The sequence below is a fragment of the Colobus angolensis genome, unplaced genomic scaffold (assembly GCF_000951035.1).
Source record: "Colobus angolensis palliatus isolate OR3802 unplaced genomic scaffold, Cang.pa_1.0 Scaffold95, whole genome shotgun sequence".
NCBI classification, from domain to species: domain Eukaryota; kingdom Metazoa; phylum Chordata; class Mammalia; order Primates; family Cercopithecidae; genus Colobus; species Colobus angolensis.
Window position 1 is genome coordinate 4,211,476 of NW_012123487.1, and position 13,037 is coordinate 4,224,512.

A 13,037-nucleotide genomic window follows, 5' to 3' on the forward strand; every position below is an offset into this window, starting at 1 on the left:
AAAAAAAAAAAAAAAAGTACATCCTGAATGTCCTTTTCTCCACATTTATATTCCCTATTCATATAAAATTCTACAAAACTGCAAACAAATCCGCAGTGACAGACAGTAGACCAGAGTTTGCTTGGGGATGGGAGGGTGAGGGAAGGGGCAGGAAGGAGTGATTACAAAGGGACACGAGAAAACTCTGGGGGTGGGGGCAGCAGGTGGCAGATATGTTTTCTATCTTGATTCTTATAAAATTATACATATTATGTGCAGTTTACTGCATGTCAATTATACCTCAACAATGCTATTAAAATGGAAAGTTTTTAAGAGGGTGCCAATTTTTGGTTATTTTCTTAGACTGGACTACAAATCAAAGTACAATAGCAAAAAGAAACAACTTAATTTAAGGCTCCTGGTATTATTGCCAAATTGCTTTCCAAATTAACTAATGTATTAGCATGTCCATCTTGGTGCACTTTCATCAGCAGTGAGCCCCGCACATTTTTAAAACCTCTGCTGACTTGATGGGGTGAAAAAAAAAAAAATCTTTTTTTCACTAACTTGATTACTAGTGAAATTGAGTGTTTTCATATCGTTTAATTGGCCATCGGTGTCATTTCTTTGATGAACTATCTATTTATGCAGGTTGCCCATTTTTTTTTTCCTACTGGGAGTTAGGAAATACCTTTACATGTAAAAACTATTATTTGTATGTCACAGAGGTGGCTAATAGTTTCCCTAGCTTATTTCCTTCTATTAATTTTCTGTTGTTTTCTAAATGCTCCTTTATTTTTAAAAACATGTAATTTTTCTTATTATAAAAAGAATACACACTCATTGCAAAAATGTAGAAAACCTAAAAAGATAATGATGACTACTTAGAGATAATCATCATTAACGTACTGGTATATATTCATCAGGCTTTTTTCTATGCATGACTATTTTATTTATTTTATTTTTGAGACAGAGTCTTGTCTGCCACCCAGGCTGGAGTGCAGTGGCAGATCTCGACTCACTGCAGCCGCTGCCTCCCAGGTTCAAGCAATTTTCGTGTCTCAGCCTCCCGACTAGCTGGGATTACAGGCATACACCACCAAGCCCAGCTACTTTTTGTATTTTTAGTAGAGTTGGGGTTCTGCCATGTTGTCCAGGCTGGTCTAGAATTCCTAACCTCAGGTGATCTGCCCGCCTCAGTCTCCCAAAGTGCTGGGATTACAGGCATGAGCTAATGCGCCCAGACAACATGACAATTTTTTAAAATTATTATACATACAATAGCTTTTTGTCCATAGTATGGACATCTTCTGATAGCAATATATACTAACCAGATACCAAGAGCTTCAATTTTGGAGCTTCTTCAGGTTCTTACAGTGTTCAGTGATGTCCAAAGTTAGGAACCACACTGGTCAACATTATATTTTATGGCTGAATGGACTATAATTTATTTAATAGTATATCTGTTGATAAAAACTTAGATTTCCAATTATTGAATATTATAAACAGCATGAAATATTCTCATTTATAAATCTGACTAGTCTGATGATTTCCTTAGGATAAATTCCTAAAGTGAAATTTGAAAAACTGAATGCACACCTTAAGTTACTGCCAAAAATGTAACAAATGTACAAGAGAATCATAACCACTGTGGGCTGGGCACGGTGGCTCACGCCTATAATCTTAGCACTTTGGGAGGCCAAGGTGGGTGGATCACCTGAGGCCAAGAGTTTGAGACCAGCTTGACCAACACAGTGAAACCCTGTCTCTACTAAAAATACAAAGATTAACTGGGCATGGTAGCAGGCACCTGTAGTCCCAGCTACTCGGGAGGCTGAGGCAGGAGAATTGCTTGAAGCCAGGAGGTGAAGGTTGCAGTAAGCCAAGATTGCACCACAGCATTGCAACCTGAGAGACACAGCAAAAACTCCACCTCAAAAAAAAAAAAAAAAAAAAATTTAACCACTATATATACGTGTCACAGAAAAAATCCATCTGTTTAGGTAATTCGAATCAGTTTTTCCTTTGTAATTTCCTTGTTTTTATGCTTAGAAAGTCATTCTCCACCCAGTGATCAGCTATTGTTCATTGGTATTTTCTTCTAGTACTTCACGGTTTCAAGGATCTTTGATTCACCTGGAATTTAATATAGTAAACAGTGAGGTAAAGTTTCATCTACCCTCCCCACCCCCCAATTATTCAGGCAATTACCCAAACTTTGTTGAAGAAATTGAAAACGGACTTGTGACATTTCCTTGATCATGTATTTGCTTCCCATTTATGGTAAAGGGCTATCTATTCTCTTCCACCCATCTGGCCATCTCTCTGGGGCCAGCATGGCTGACTTTGAATTATTGGTGTTTTATAATACATTTTAATATTTAATATCTGAAGGGTCAAGTCTTCCGACATTGCTCTTCTTTTTCATAGTTGCTTAGCTATCTCTTCTGCTTTTTTTTTTTTTTGAGATGTTCTTGGGAATAACAGTATAAAGTTCCCTTTAAAAAAATCCACCTGGAGCCTGGATATGGTGGCTAATGCCTGTAATCCCAGCACTTTGGTAGGCCGAGGCAAAAGAATTGCTTGAGCCCGGTTGTAGACCAGCCTGGGCAACATGGCAAGACCCTGTCTCTACAGAAAAATTTAAAAATTTGTGAGGCGTGGTGGTACATTCCTGAGGTCCCAGCTACTGGGGAGGCTCAGGCAGGAGGATCACTTGAGCCTAGGAGGTTGAGGCTTCAGTGAGCAGTGTTCGTGCCACTGAACTCCAGTGTGGGAGATAGAGTGAGACTCTGCCTCAAAAAAAAAAAAAAGAAAAAAAGAAAAGAAAAAAGAAAAAAAAAGATCTAGTTGGAGTTTTTATTAGAATTGAATTAAACCAGCTGGGCCTGGTGGCTCACACCTGTAATCCCAGCATTTTGAGAGGCTGAAGTGGGTGGATCACTTGAGGCCAGGAGTTCAAGAGCAACCTGGCCAACATGGTGAAACCCCGTCTCTACTAAAAAAATTAAAAAAAAATTAGCTGGGCATGGTGGTGCGCACCAGTAGTCCCAGCTATTCACGAGCCTGAGGCACGAGAATCTCTTGAACCCAGGAGGCAGAGGCTGTAGTGAGCTGAGATGAAGCCACTGCACTCCAGCCTGGGCAATGGAACGAGAGCCCCTCCCCAACAAAAGAAATTTAAAAGATAAAAAGATAACTGATAAAACATTAATATCCAGAATTTATAAAGAATTTTCCTAGATCAATAAGAAAAAAACAATCCAACAGAAAAACAGGCAAAGGATACAAACAATATTCACAGGAGACAGCTAAAATGGCCATAAATAAATAAATAAATAAATAAAATCATACACATTTTACTGGTAGTCAGGGAAATGCAAATTAGAGCAAGAATGAGATGATATTTCATATCTCTGGATTGGTAAAATTAAAAAGTCGGATAATACCAGTGTTAATGGGCACACAGAACAACAGGGACCCTTATATGTTGTTAGTGAGATTATAAATGTGAATGGTCACCTTGGAGAACAATTTGACACCACTTAGTATGAAGATGAGCCTATTTAATAACCATGCAAGAGCATGCCTGAATATGCCTCCCCTACACAAAGCACATACACAAGGCATAAAGAAATGCATAGATACAAACATACACCTACTATAATATTCACACAATAGCAACCATCAGCAGGAGAATGGATAAACTGCAGTATAGCTATCCAATGAGATACAATTCCACAGTTACAGTGAATGAACTATACGTGTAATGTAGCACAAAGAAATCTCAAAAACAATGCTGAGAAAAAAGCAAGTTGCAGGATAATTACACCATCTTGTCATTTATTTTAAATTTTAAAAAATAGGCAAAAAGGAGACTATAAATTGCTAGAGGATACATACTCCTAGAATAAAGTATGACAACATGGAGGGCAAGGATACCCATTACCTTCATAATAGTGATGTTATTGCTGGAGAGATGGAAGGGGAATAGAGTTAGAATACTGAGGGGACCTAAGTATTTTATTACTAAAAAAATAAATCTTCATGCCGGGTGTGGTGGCTCATGCCTGTAATCCAAGCACTTTGGGAGGCCGAGGCAGGCAGATCACTTGAGGCCAGGAGTTCAAGACCAGTCTGGACAACACAGTGAAACCCCGTCTCTATTAAAAATACAAAAATTAGGCAAGGTGGGGTAGTCCCAGCTACTTGGGAGGCAGAGGCACGAGAATCACTTGAACCTGAGAAGCGGAGGATACGGTGAGCTGAGATCCTGCCACCACTGCACTCCACTGTGGGCAACACAGCAAGACTCTGCCTCAAAATAAAAAAACTAAAAAAACCTTGAAATAAATACAGTGAAACTTTTCATTTATTAAATCTGGGTGGGAGACACATGGGTGTTTGTTGTATATTTCTCTGTATCCTTAATGTATATTCAAATATTATATAAATATAAATGATGAAGGAAGACAAGGAGCAATTTACTGCCTTAAGTTTAACCAAAATGAAAAGGGGATGAAATGTGTTCAGTTTTCATAAACATCCTTGGAAATCCTTCTAGATCCCTTTCGTTCAATTCCAAGAGAGCCATAAAACTCTCTTCTAATGTCTGCACACTGCCACGTGCAATTAATAAAAGTGCTTTGACAGTGCTGAGGAGGAATGAAAGGAAGGAAAAGAGGAAAACATTCGCATAAATAAATACTTGTCTCCATACAAAAGGACAATTTTGCTATCTCCTCTCTTGCCAACTTTGTAATTATTTATGCAGAATAATGAACAGCCCCTGGGAGATGTTCCTAAAGCAAGACTCCTGGGATATCTATTTGGAGCATGGAGGAGGTTAAAATGACAGGGCTGGGGAAACATTCTGACCCCACTGTGGTTCTACAAACAAGAACAACTGTTCTTCAGAAAGTCTTCAGCAATGCTTCCGGAAGCCATCGGTCTCACTTTGCTTGGATCTGATCTAAGCCTGCCCAGAACAACTTGGGATATGGCAAAAGCAGCCCATGGTGAATTTCAAAGGGAGCTCACCTTTCTCTCAAGCTCCTGCGTAATTGCATCCAGGACCACCTTATGGTGTGCAAACACTAGAAACTTCTCTCTTCCACTTTCCAGTAGGTCCAAGATATATTCACTGCATTTGACAATGACAACAAAACAGATTAAACATATACTTCTTATGTTTTATGTGTCTCTGGTATGTTACTGAAACATTCTTATTATCTAGGATCACAGAAGATGATCAACAGTTTTCACTTTACCTCCGACTATCATTATAATGTGTTTTATGTACAAATTAGAGTGTCCTCTGTAGATCTGAAAGTACTTAGGGAGGGGACTAAGGAATTATTGACAGTACACAAATTTCTAGAAGCTAAACATTGAGACATACACAATACTAAAGAGACATTCCGGGAAGGATCTCCAGCACCTCCCACTTTAGACCTCAAATAACAGGGCCAGTAGTTAAGTCAGTAGTAAATAAATTCTCTTCCAAGGCAGAGGACTATGGAGAGAAGGATCTCATTTGTTCGGCCTCCCTTTAATTTACTTCTCTGTTCCATCCACTGTGTTTTTTCTTAGCTTCCCACCATTTTTTTTTTTTTTTTTTTTTTCCTGAGACTGAGTTTCACTCTGTCGCCCAGGCTGGAGTGCAGTGCTGAAATCTCGGCTCACTGCAACCTTCGCCTCCCAGGTTCAAGCAACTCTCTTGCCTTAGCCTCCTGAGTAGCTGGGATTATGGGCACCACCATGCCCAGCTAACTTTTATATTTTTAGTAGAGATGGGGTTTTACCATGTTGGCCAGGCTGGTCTCAAACTCCTGACCTCAGGCGATTTGCCCGCCTCGGTCTCCCAAAGTGCTGGGATTACAGGCATGAGCCACTGCACCTGGTAAGCTTCCCACCTCTTATCTTTTGCTTGGCCTTAAGGTGGCTACCCTCAGGGAGCAGTGCGGTGGAAAGTCACCAGGTTAAGAGACCCTGGCTGGGTCCCCCTCTCCCCTGGTAGCTCCCTGAAGAGGGATCACAATTCCAAAGAGGTAAGCCCAGTACTGGCAAGTGAGCTCCTTCACTGAAGCCATCACCAGCCATGGGTGCATCTGGGCAGGGAACAGACTCTGCCTTCCTTAAAGAAGGATATGTCTCAGGTGGGGGAAGGGTACGTGGACTGCCCTGTAAACATCCAAGAGTCTTTTCAAACAACACTATGACTGACCAGGGCACCAGATTTGAGTTCAATTTGTGAACTGTTCATACTAATAGAATTTACTTTAATTATTTTGAGAGACATAAAATTTGCCATGATATAAGCAAAAAAGTTTATGGCTACAGCATCAAAAAGTCATAAGGCCACAAAATCTACTTGGTGAGCTCATAAAAACCACAGGCCCCAATTTTCCTAATGCCTCTATCCCCTCTATATCTCATACACAGCTTTGTTGTTCTATAACCTTCTACAAGTTCCTAGGCTTGAAATATCTGCCTACCACAACAACCTTGGCTTTTCTATTAAAAGATGCCCATTAAAATGAAAAAACAAACAACAGCAAAAAAGAAAAGAAAAACAACTAGCTGAGGAAATTGGGGTTTTGAAAACGTACAATCTAATTTCCACTTACTAGCTGTGTGACTCTGAGGTCCAGAGAGTCACAGATTTACTCAGTGTCTGCATTTTTAAAAATGGAGCCAGTGTGACTTAGTGATCGCACAAAGATGCTGTAAATGTGAAATGAGTTTGCAGGTGTAAAAAATGTTTGGAAACTACAAAGTACTATACAATTTATTGTATATAGAATTTTGAGAAAGTATATATAAGGTATGACCAAAGTTTGTTTATGAGGTGGTAGAAAGACTTAAAATTTCTAAGGGAAATGGGTGGCTCCGGGCGCAGTATCTGAAGAGAGAGGCACCCGGTGGACTCTGAATTTTGCAGGCCCTGAGCTGAGGGAGCAAGGGAGAAACGCACACCGTTGCCATCTGTTATTCCACAGCACATGAGAAATGGGTCGGCGGGGGCAACTCAGATATGTTTCTGGGAGAAAAGTTTCCAGGCCATAAAAACCACATCTGGAGTTCATTAGCTCCGTAACAGTGTCATAAATGAAAAGGGCAGTGCCCAGGAGGTGAAAGGGAGAGGCCAGCACTGGGCAGTCTTTCCAGGGAGCATTGCAGATGGAGTGGTGTGGGGAACTCTCTTGCCTCAGTGGAGGGTGTGGAGAGGTAGGTGGGCCAAGTACGAGGGTGGGGAAGATACGTTTCCTAATTTATCCCCAGATCTCAGTCCCCACAGCCAGTCTGGCATCACTCAGCCCTACGGAATCCATTTTCATTGTAATTTCATCAGTTGGACCATTATCCTGCCAGAGCATCACATGAATGTTAAACAAAAAAAAAGTCAGGCAAACTGCACATCATTAGAATTGCCAGGTTCCTACCCCAGTGATATTTAAATAGGAGTGGGTTTTTCTTTAAGAAAGGCATACAACTGAGGATTCTGTCATGAATAATTCTAAGAATAGAAATTATTACTTTAGCTTAGTTTATGAGGTGGAAATAGAATTAAGCATGACAAGGCCCATATCTTTTGAACAAACTTTGACATTTATCTTTTTATTTAGGTTAGTAATGGATGACAATCCCTGACTTTGGGGAAGACCCAAGTATCCCCATAAGGCAGCTTTTCCTTCTCATTTTTTTCCCCTAAAGGCAAATATGATCCCAGTTCTCCCAGAAAAACTCTCCCTTTTAGTGTTGGGGACAACCGCACCCTCCTAGGGCTCCCAGCCTACTTGGCTCAAGACAGGATCTCTTAGGAACCCAGGTGCATCCTAGTAGTAGCTCTAGTTACTGGCCAATTTACACCTTGTGGGTAATTAAGGGCATGGTGCCCTAAACTTTTACTTTTTTCATTTTTCCCTTGAGACAGGGTTTCAGTCTCTTGCTTAGGCTGGAGTACAGTGGCACCATCGTAGCTCATTGCAGCCTCAACCGTCCTCCCTCCCAAGCAATCCTCCCTCCTCAGCCTCCCGAGTAGTTGGGACCACAGGTGTATGCCACCATGCCCAGCTAATTCTGTTCATTTTTTTGTAGAGATGGGGCCTCACTATGTTGTCCAGGCTGGTCTCAAACTCCTGGACTCAAGTAATCCTCCCACCTTGTCCTCCCAAAGTGCTGGGATTACAGGCATAAGCCTGGCCCCTAAATTTTATTTTCAAGGCAGCTATGATTCGACTCTCTGATCATCTGTTTTATTTTTTCCTTCCTCAATAAAAGGCACATTTAATCATCTCTGGTCATTTCTTAGCAGTAAAATCATTCAGGCAGGCTAAGGTAATAAGTTGTTTTTTTTTTTTTTTAAAGATGAGAGAGAGAGAGAGAAGTCGATGCTTAGTGACCACTTACATGACAGATGGGATTTTAGCTTCAGCCGTTCTGTTGAAGAAGAGAATGAGGGCGTCTTTCTGCTGCTGTTTCTGTTGAAAGAGAAGTTAAGAATGTTAAGTGCCCCAGTCTGAGACTCTGGGATGAGTGGATCTAATTATTGCTCCTATGCGTTTTACAAATCTCAACCACCCGTCACCAGAGTCAGGAGACCCTGGTGCTGACAATAAAGGGGAATTATCCCTTTCACTTTCACCAAGTCAGAAGAACTGTCTGGGTCTGGTTTTGTCCTCAGAGACAGCATTAGAGCTACTCTGCCATTGTCCAAGAACTGTTGCAAGAATCCAAGAGGCAAGAAACATAACAGCTCTTTGGAAAAGCATTTCAGGTAGGCATTTCACCATACACACCAAACCCATGTGACCCACTGAAATGTGGCCTTGGTTAAGCATACCTATTTACCACAGCCTGATGACAACTTACATGTGACATTTCCCCAACTTGCTTTTTGCTTCCCTCTTTTCTTCTGCCAAGCTGTGACTACCTGACTTACAGAGCTTACCTCTGTCCAAGACTTACTTAATCAATTCCAATGGACCATGACTAGTCTATTTTACTATCATTTTATTTTACCTTATTTTTTATTTTTTTGAGATGAAGTCTCGCTCTGTCTTGCCCAGGCTGGAGTGCAGTGGCGTGATCTCGGCTCACTGCAGCCTCTGCCTCCCAGGTTCAAGTGATTTTCCTGTCTCAGCCTCCAAGTAGCTGGGACTACAGGCACGTGCCACCATGCCCAGCTAATTTTGTATTTTTAGTAGAGACAGGGTTTCACCATGTTGGCCAGGCTGGTCTCCAACTCCTGACCTCTGGTGATCCACTCACCTCGGCCTCCCAAAGTGCTGGGACTACAGGCGTGAGTCATTGTGCCTGGTCTATTTTAGTATCATTTTAAAACCATTATTCAGATGTTCTTGGTCTACCTCCCCCATAAGGTTATTAACTTCCCAGAAGAAGAAACGTTGTTTTCTTTAGGGTTTACATTTAAGTGACTCCTAATAAAGACTGCTAACACAGGAGATGCTCAAATCGTTTCATAATAATGTGAGATCACATTTACTATTGCTCTGGCCTCCCAGAGATCATATTCTTACCATCATCGGTAAGAGTGTCCCCCCAAAATTCATAATCTGAAACTTAATTTCCAGTGCAGTGGTGGTAGGAAGTGGGGCATCTGGGAGATGCTTAGGTCATGAGGACAGAAAGCCTGTTTGTTCCTTCCACCCCTCTTTGAAACAGAGACTGGGCCCTCACTAGACACTGAATCTGCTGGCCACTTGACCTTGAACTTCCCAGCCCCTAAAACTGTGAGCAATATGTTTCTGTTTACAGATGACTCAGTCTAAAGTATTTTGTTACAGCACAAATGGACCAAGACAGGTGGCCATCTCCTTCCACCAGCAAGCACGGTTTTACAGGTGGACCCTCTTCTTGTGCCTGGCCTCTGTAAGATCTGTGACTGACAGGACAGCTTCCCCAGGGAACAAAGACATGATTCAACAGCAATAACATTTATAGCCTTGAACCTGTCATTCTTGAGATCTCAGTAACTCAGGAAAGCAACCACAGCCAGACTGTACCTAAAACTAACAACCATGGATGGAGGAAAAAGCTGTCTGGTTAAAACAGCTTCTTGGCTTTGGGGTTGTTTTTATTGTTTTTGAGACAGGGTCTTGCTCTGCCACCTAGGCTGGACACGATCATGGCTCACTGCAGCCTCAGCCTCTTGGGCTCATGCGATCCTCCCACATCAGCCTCCCAAGTAACTGGGACTAAAGGTGTGCACCACCACACCAGCTTTTTAAAAATTTGTTTGTAGAGACAGGATCTCACTATGTTTTCCAGATTGGTCTCAAACTCTTGGGCTCAAGTAATCTTCCCATCTCGGCCTCTTACAGTGCTGGGATTATAGGCATGAGCCACTGCACCTGGCCAGCTTCTTAGCTTTGAATGATGTCTTTCCTCTAGGATTTTACCAGCAAAAAGAAAGATGCTGAGGAACCACAGGAAGCTGTGGGGTCACTGATTTAGACCATAGATCCCTTTCATATCCTACATGTGTCTTGGCAGTGGCAGCCACCTATCCTATTTTATATCAGGCTCTGGAAACATACACAACTTTTCACCTGTGGCTAGTGAGCCCAGATTTCATGAAATCCATTTATGGACCTCTAAGGGTCCCCAGTAGCAGGCTAGTCCTCCAACCCAATGCAGTTGCTAGTAGCCAAAGGGGCAGGGCAGGCTTACATATGATGACCTCACTTGCAGCATGTGTGCCTCCATCAGGCTGCAGCCCATTCGGTCCCCCTCTACAGTTTTACTCCTGTGTCCTTCAGAGACAGCCTACCCCTCCCACCCACACTCACTCATGCCACACTCCCTAATAAGAAAGAAAGAGGGCAAAACAAACAGATGGAAAACTGCCGAGAAGCACTTTCAGGAATCTTGCCCTAACATTTAGCACCTAGAGTTGATGAGAGTGTGAAGAAACAAACACTATTATACATGACTGGTGGGATGGTACACCGGGCCAGCCCTTTTGGGAATGATACAGCAAAACGTACCAACCCCCTTTAAAATATGCCAAAACCCCATCATCCAGCAACTTACTCCTTAAAAATGATTCTCATTATAAAATCACATGTGCACAAATTTCTATGTAAGCTACTTTTTCAGTACAGTATTACCCAGAATAGTGAGCAATTGAAAATAACTTAAAGGCCCAACAAAAACGATCCACGAAATTATAGCCATGTGAGAAAACACTACGCAGTCTTTAAATGTAACGGTTTTGTTGTTGTTGTTATTTTTGTTTTTTCTGAGACAAGGTCTCTCTCTGTCAGACTGGAACGCAGTGGCACAATCACAGCTCACCTCAGCCCCAAACTCCCAGGCTCAGGCGATCCTCCCACCTCAACCTCCTACCCGAGTAGCTGGGACTTCCCACCTCAGCTTCCCACCAGAGTAGCTGGGACTACAGGTACACACTACCACGCCCAGCTAATTTTTTTGTATTTTTTGTAGAGGCAGGGTTTTGCCATGTTGTCCAGGCTGGTATCAACCTCGTGGGCTCAAGTGATCCTCCCACCTTGGCCTCCCAAAATGTTGGGATTACAGGAGTGAGCCAGCGCACCTGGCTAAATATTATGTTTTAAGAGAATATTTAACAACACGGAAAAGTCTTCATAAGTCAGTAACCTGTTTTCCTTCCCACTTGATGTGTCTGTATGATCCCAGTTCTGCTTTTAAAATATACGTATTGCTTATTGCATACATAAAATATATTTTATACATATTTATATGCAGATATAAAAATATATCTTAAAGCAACATATACACACATAATTATAGAAAAATACTCAAATTATGTATGCCAAAATTATGGTTGTATAAAAGATGATTCTTTTTTATAGTATAGTAATAAAAATAACAACTAACTCTCATATACCACTTATTATGGGTCAAGCAGTGTTCTAAGACCTAAGCACGCATTAACTCATTTAATAATTAGCATTGCTATGAGGGAGGCACTATTATCACCACTGCACAGATTAGGAAACTGAGGCAAAAAAAGTCAAGTGAGTATACTTGTCACACTGCTACTAACTGGTAGAACCAGAATTTGTAGCACTTAAAAGTGCAGGCTCTGAGGCTCAAATATCTGGGCTGATGGTGAGAATTTAATGACCCAATACACGTAAAGCACCATGCCCAGCACATAGCAAGTATTCAATAAATGTTACTGATTTTAAGTATTCTTCTTTATTTTTCAGATTTTATACAATGGATATCTATTGTATTAATACTTTTAATGTGGGAGAATTCAATAGTTTTAGCTTTAAAAAAACTCCCCCAAACTATGCAGACATAATACTCTCTATTCATGATCTTACTTCTTTTGCCAGCCACTGGCCAGGAAATTTTAAATAACCTGCATTCTTTGTTCCTGACTAGACCTTAATTAAATTAGATCCAATGGAGTTTTTAAATTTTTCTACATCGGATATTTGAGTGGATTATCAAATGGCAAGGGTGAACTGATATTGTCACCAGGAAATCTGTATGGACTTGTTCCATTTCTCTGCTCCTGGTCTTGAGGACGAAAAAATGGCTTTAGACAAAAGATGACCACAGTCAGCTTTCCTTAGCCTGTGAAGCGAAATCCATTATTTCAGCTGAAAAAATGAGAAAAGGCTTTCATTATACATTATATTCTATAAATTGGCTCCTTCCCCTCGGCTCCTGTGATATAAAGTTTTTTAAGAAATGTATTCTTCCAGATGGAAAGGTGTGAAGGAACAAAGAAAGAATCATTTCTCGACAGGCAGGTCAGCAGTGCTTGGCTGGAGTCACCATGATTTGCAAAACTGCAAGGAAACTTGGGACTAAAAAGTAACTTAAAAAACTGGGGGCAGTGGAGAGAGGGGACTTTCTATAGATCCATAGGGCCTCCTTATTCGACTAAAACCATAAAAAAAAAAAAACAAAAAACACATAATTCCCCATTTTAACCCTTCCAACTCAGGATTTCATAGCTGGCTAGGGTTTGGAAGACATGCCTATGGTCATGTAGTCCAGCCTCCAGCTGATGCTGACTCCCTTCCTGAAGT

General features: G+C 41.3%; 1 protein-coding gene across 2 annotated transcripts in view; it reads right to left on the reverse strand.

Moving 5' to 3' along the window:
• SMARCAL1 (SWI/SNF related, matrix associated, actin dependent regulator of chromatin, subfamily a-like 1) overlaps positions 1 to 13,037 on the reverse strand; it is a 65,286-nt gene that overhangs the window by 10,306 nt on the left and 41,943 nt on the right. For both annotated transcript variants that reach the window (XM_011932300.1, XM_011932301.1), the window contains exons 13-14: positions 8,392 to 8,462; positions 5,020 to 5,122 (exon numbers count right to left, since the gene is read on the reverse strand). In XM_011932300.1, coding sequence (XP_011787690.1) covers positions 5,020 to 5,122; positions 8,392 to 8,462 — 174 coding nt within the window. The remainder of the gene's footprint in view (positions 1 to 5,019; positions 5,123 to 8,391; positions 8,463 to 13,037) is intronic.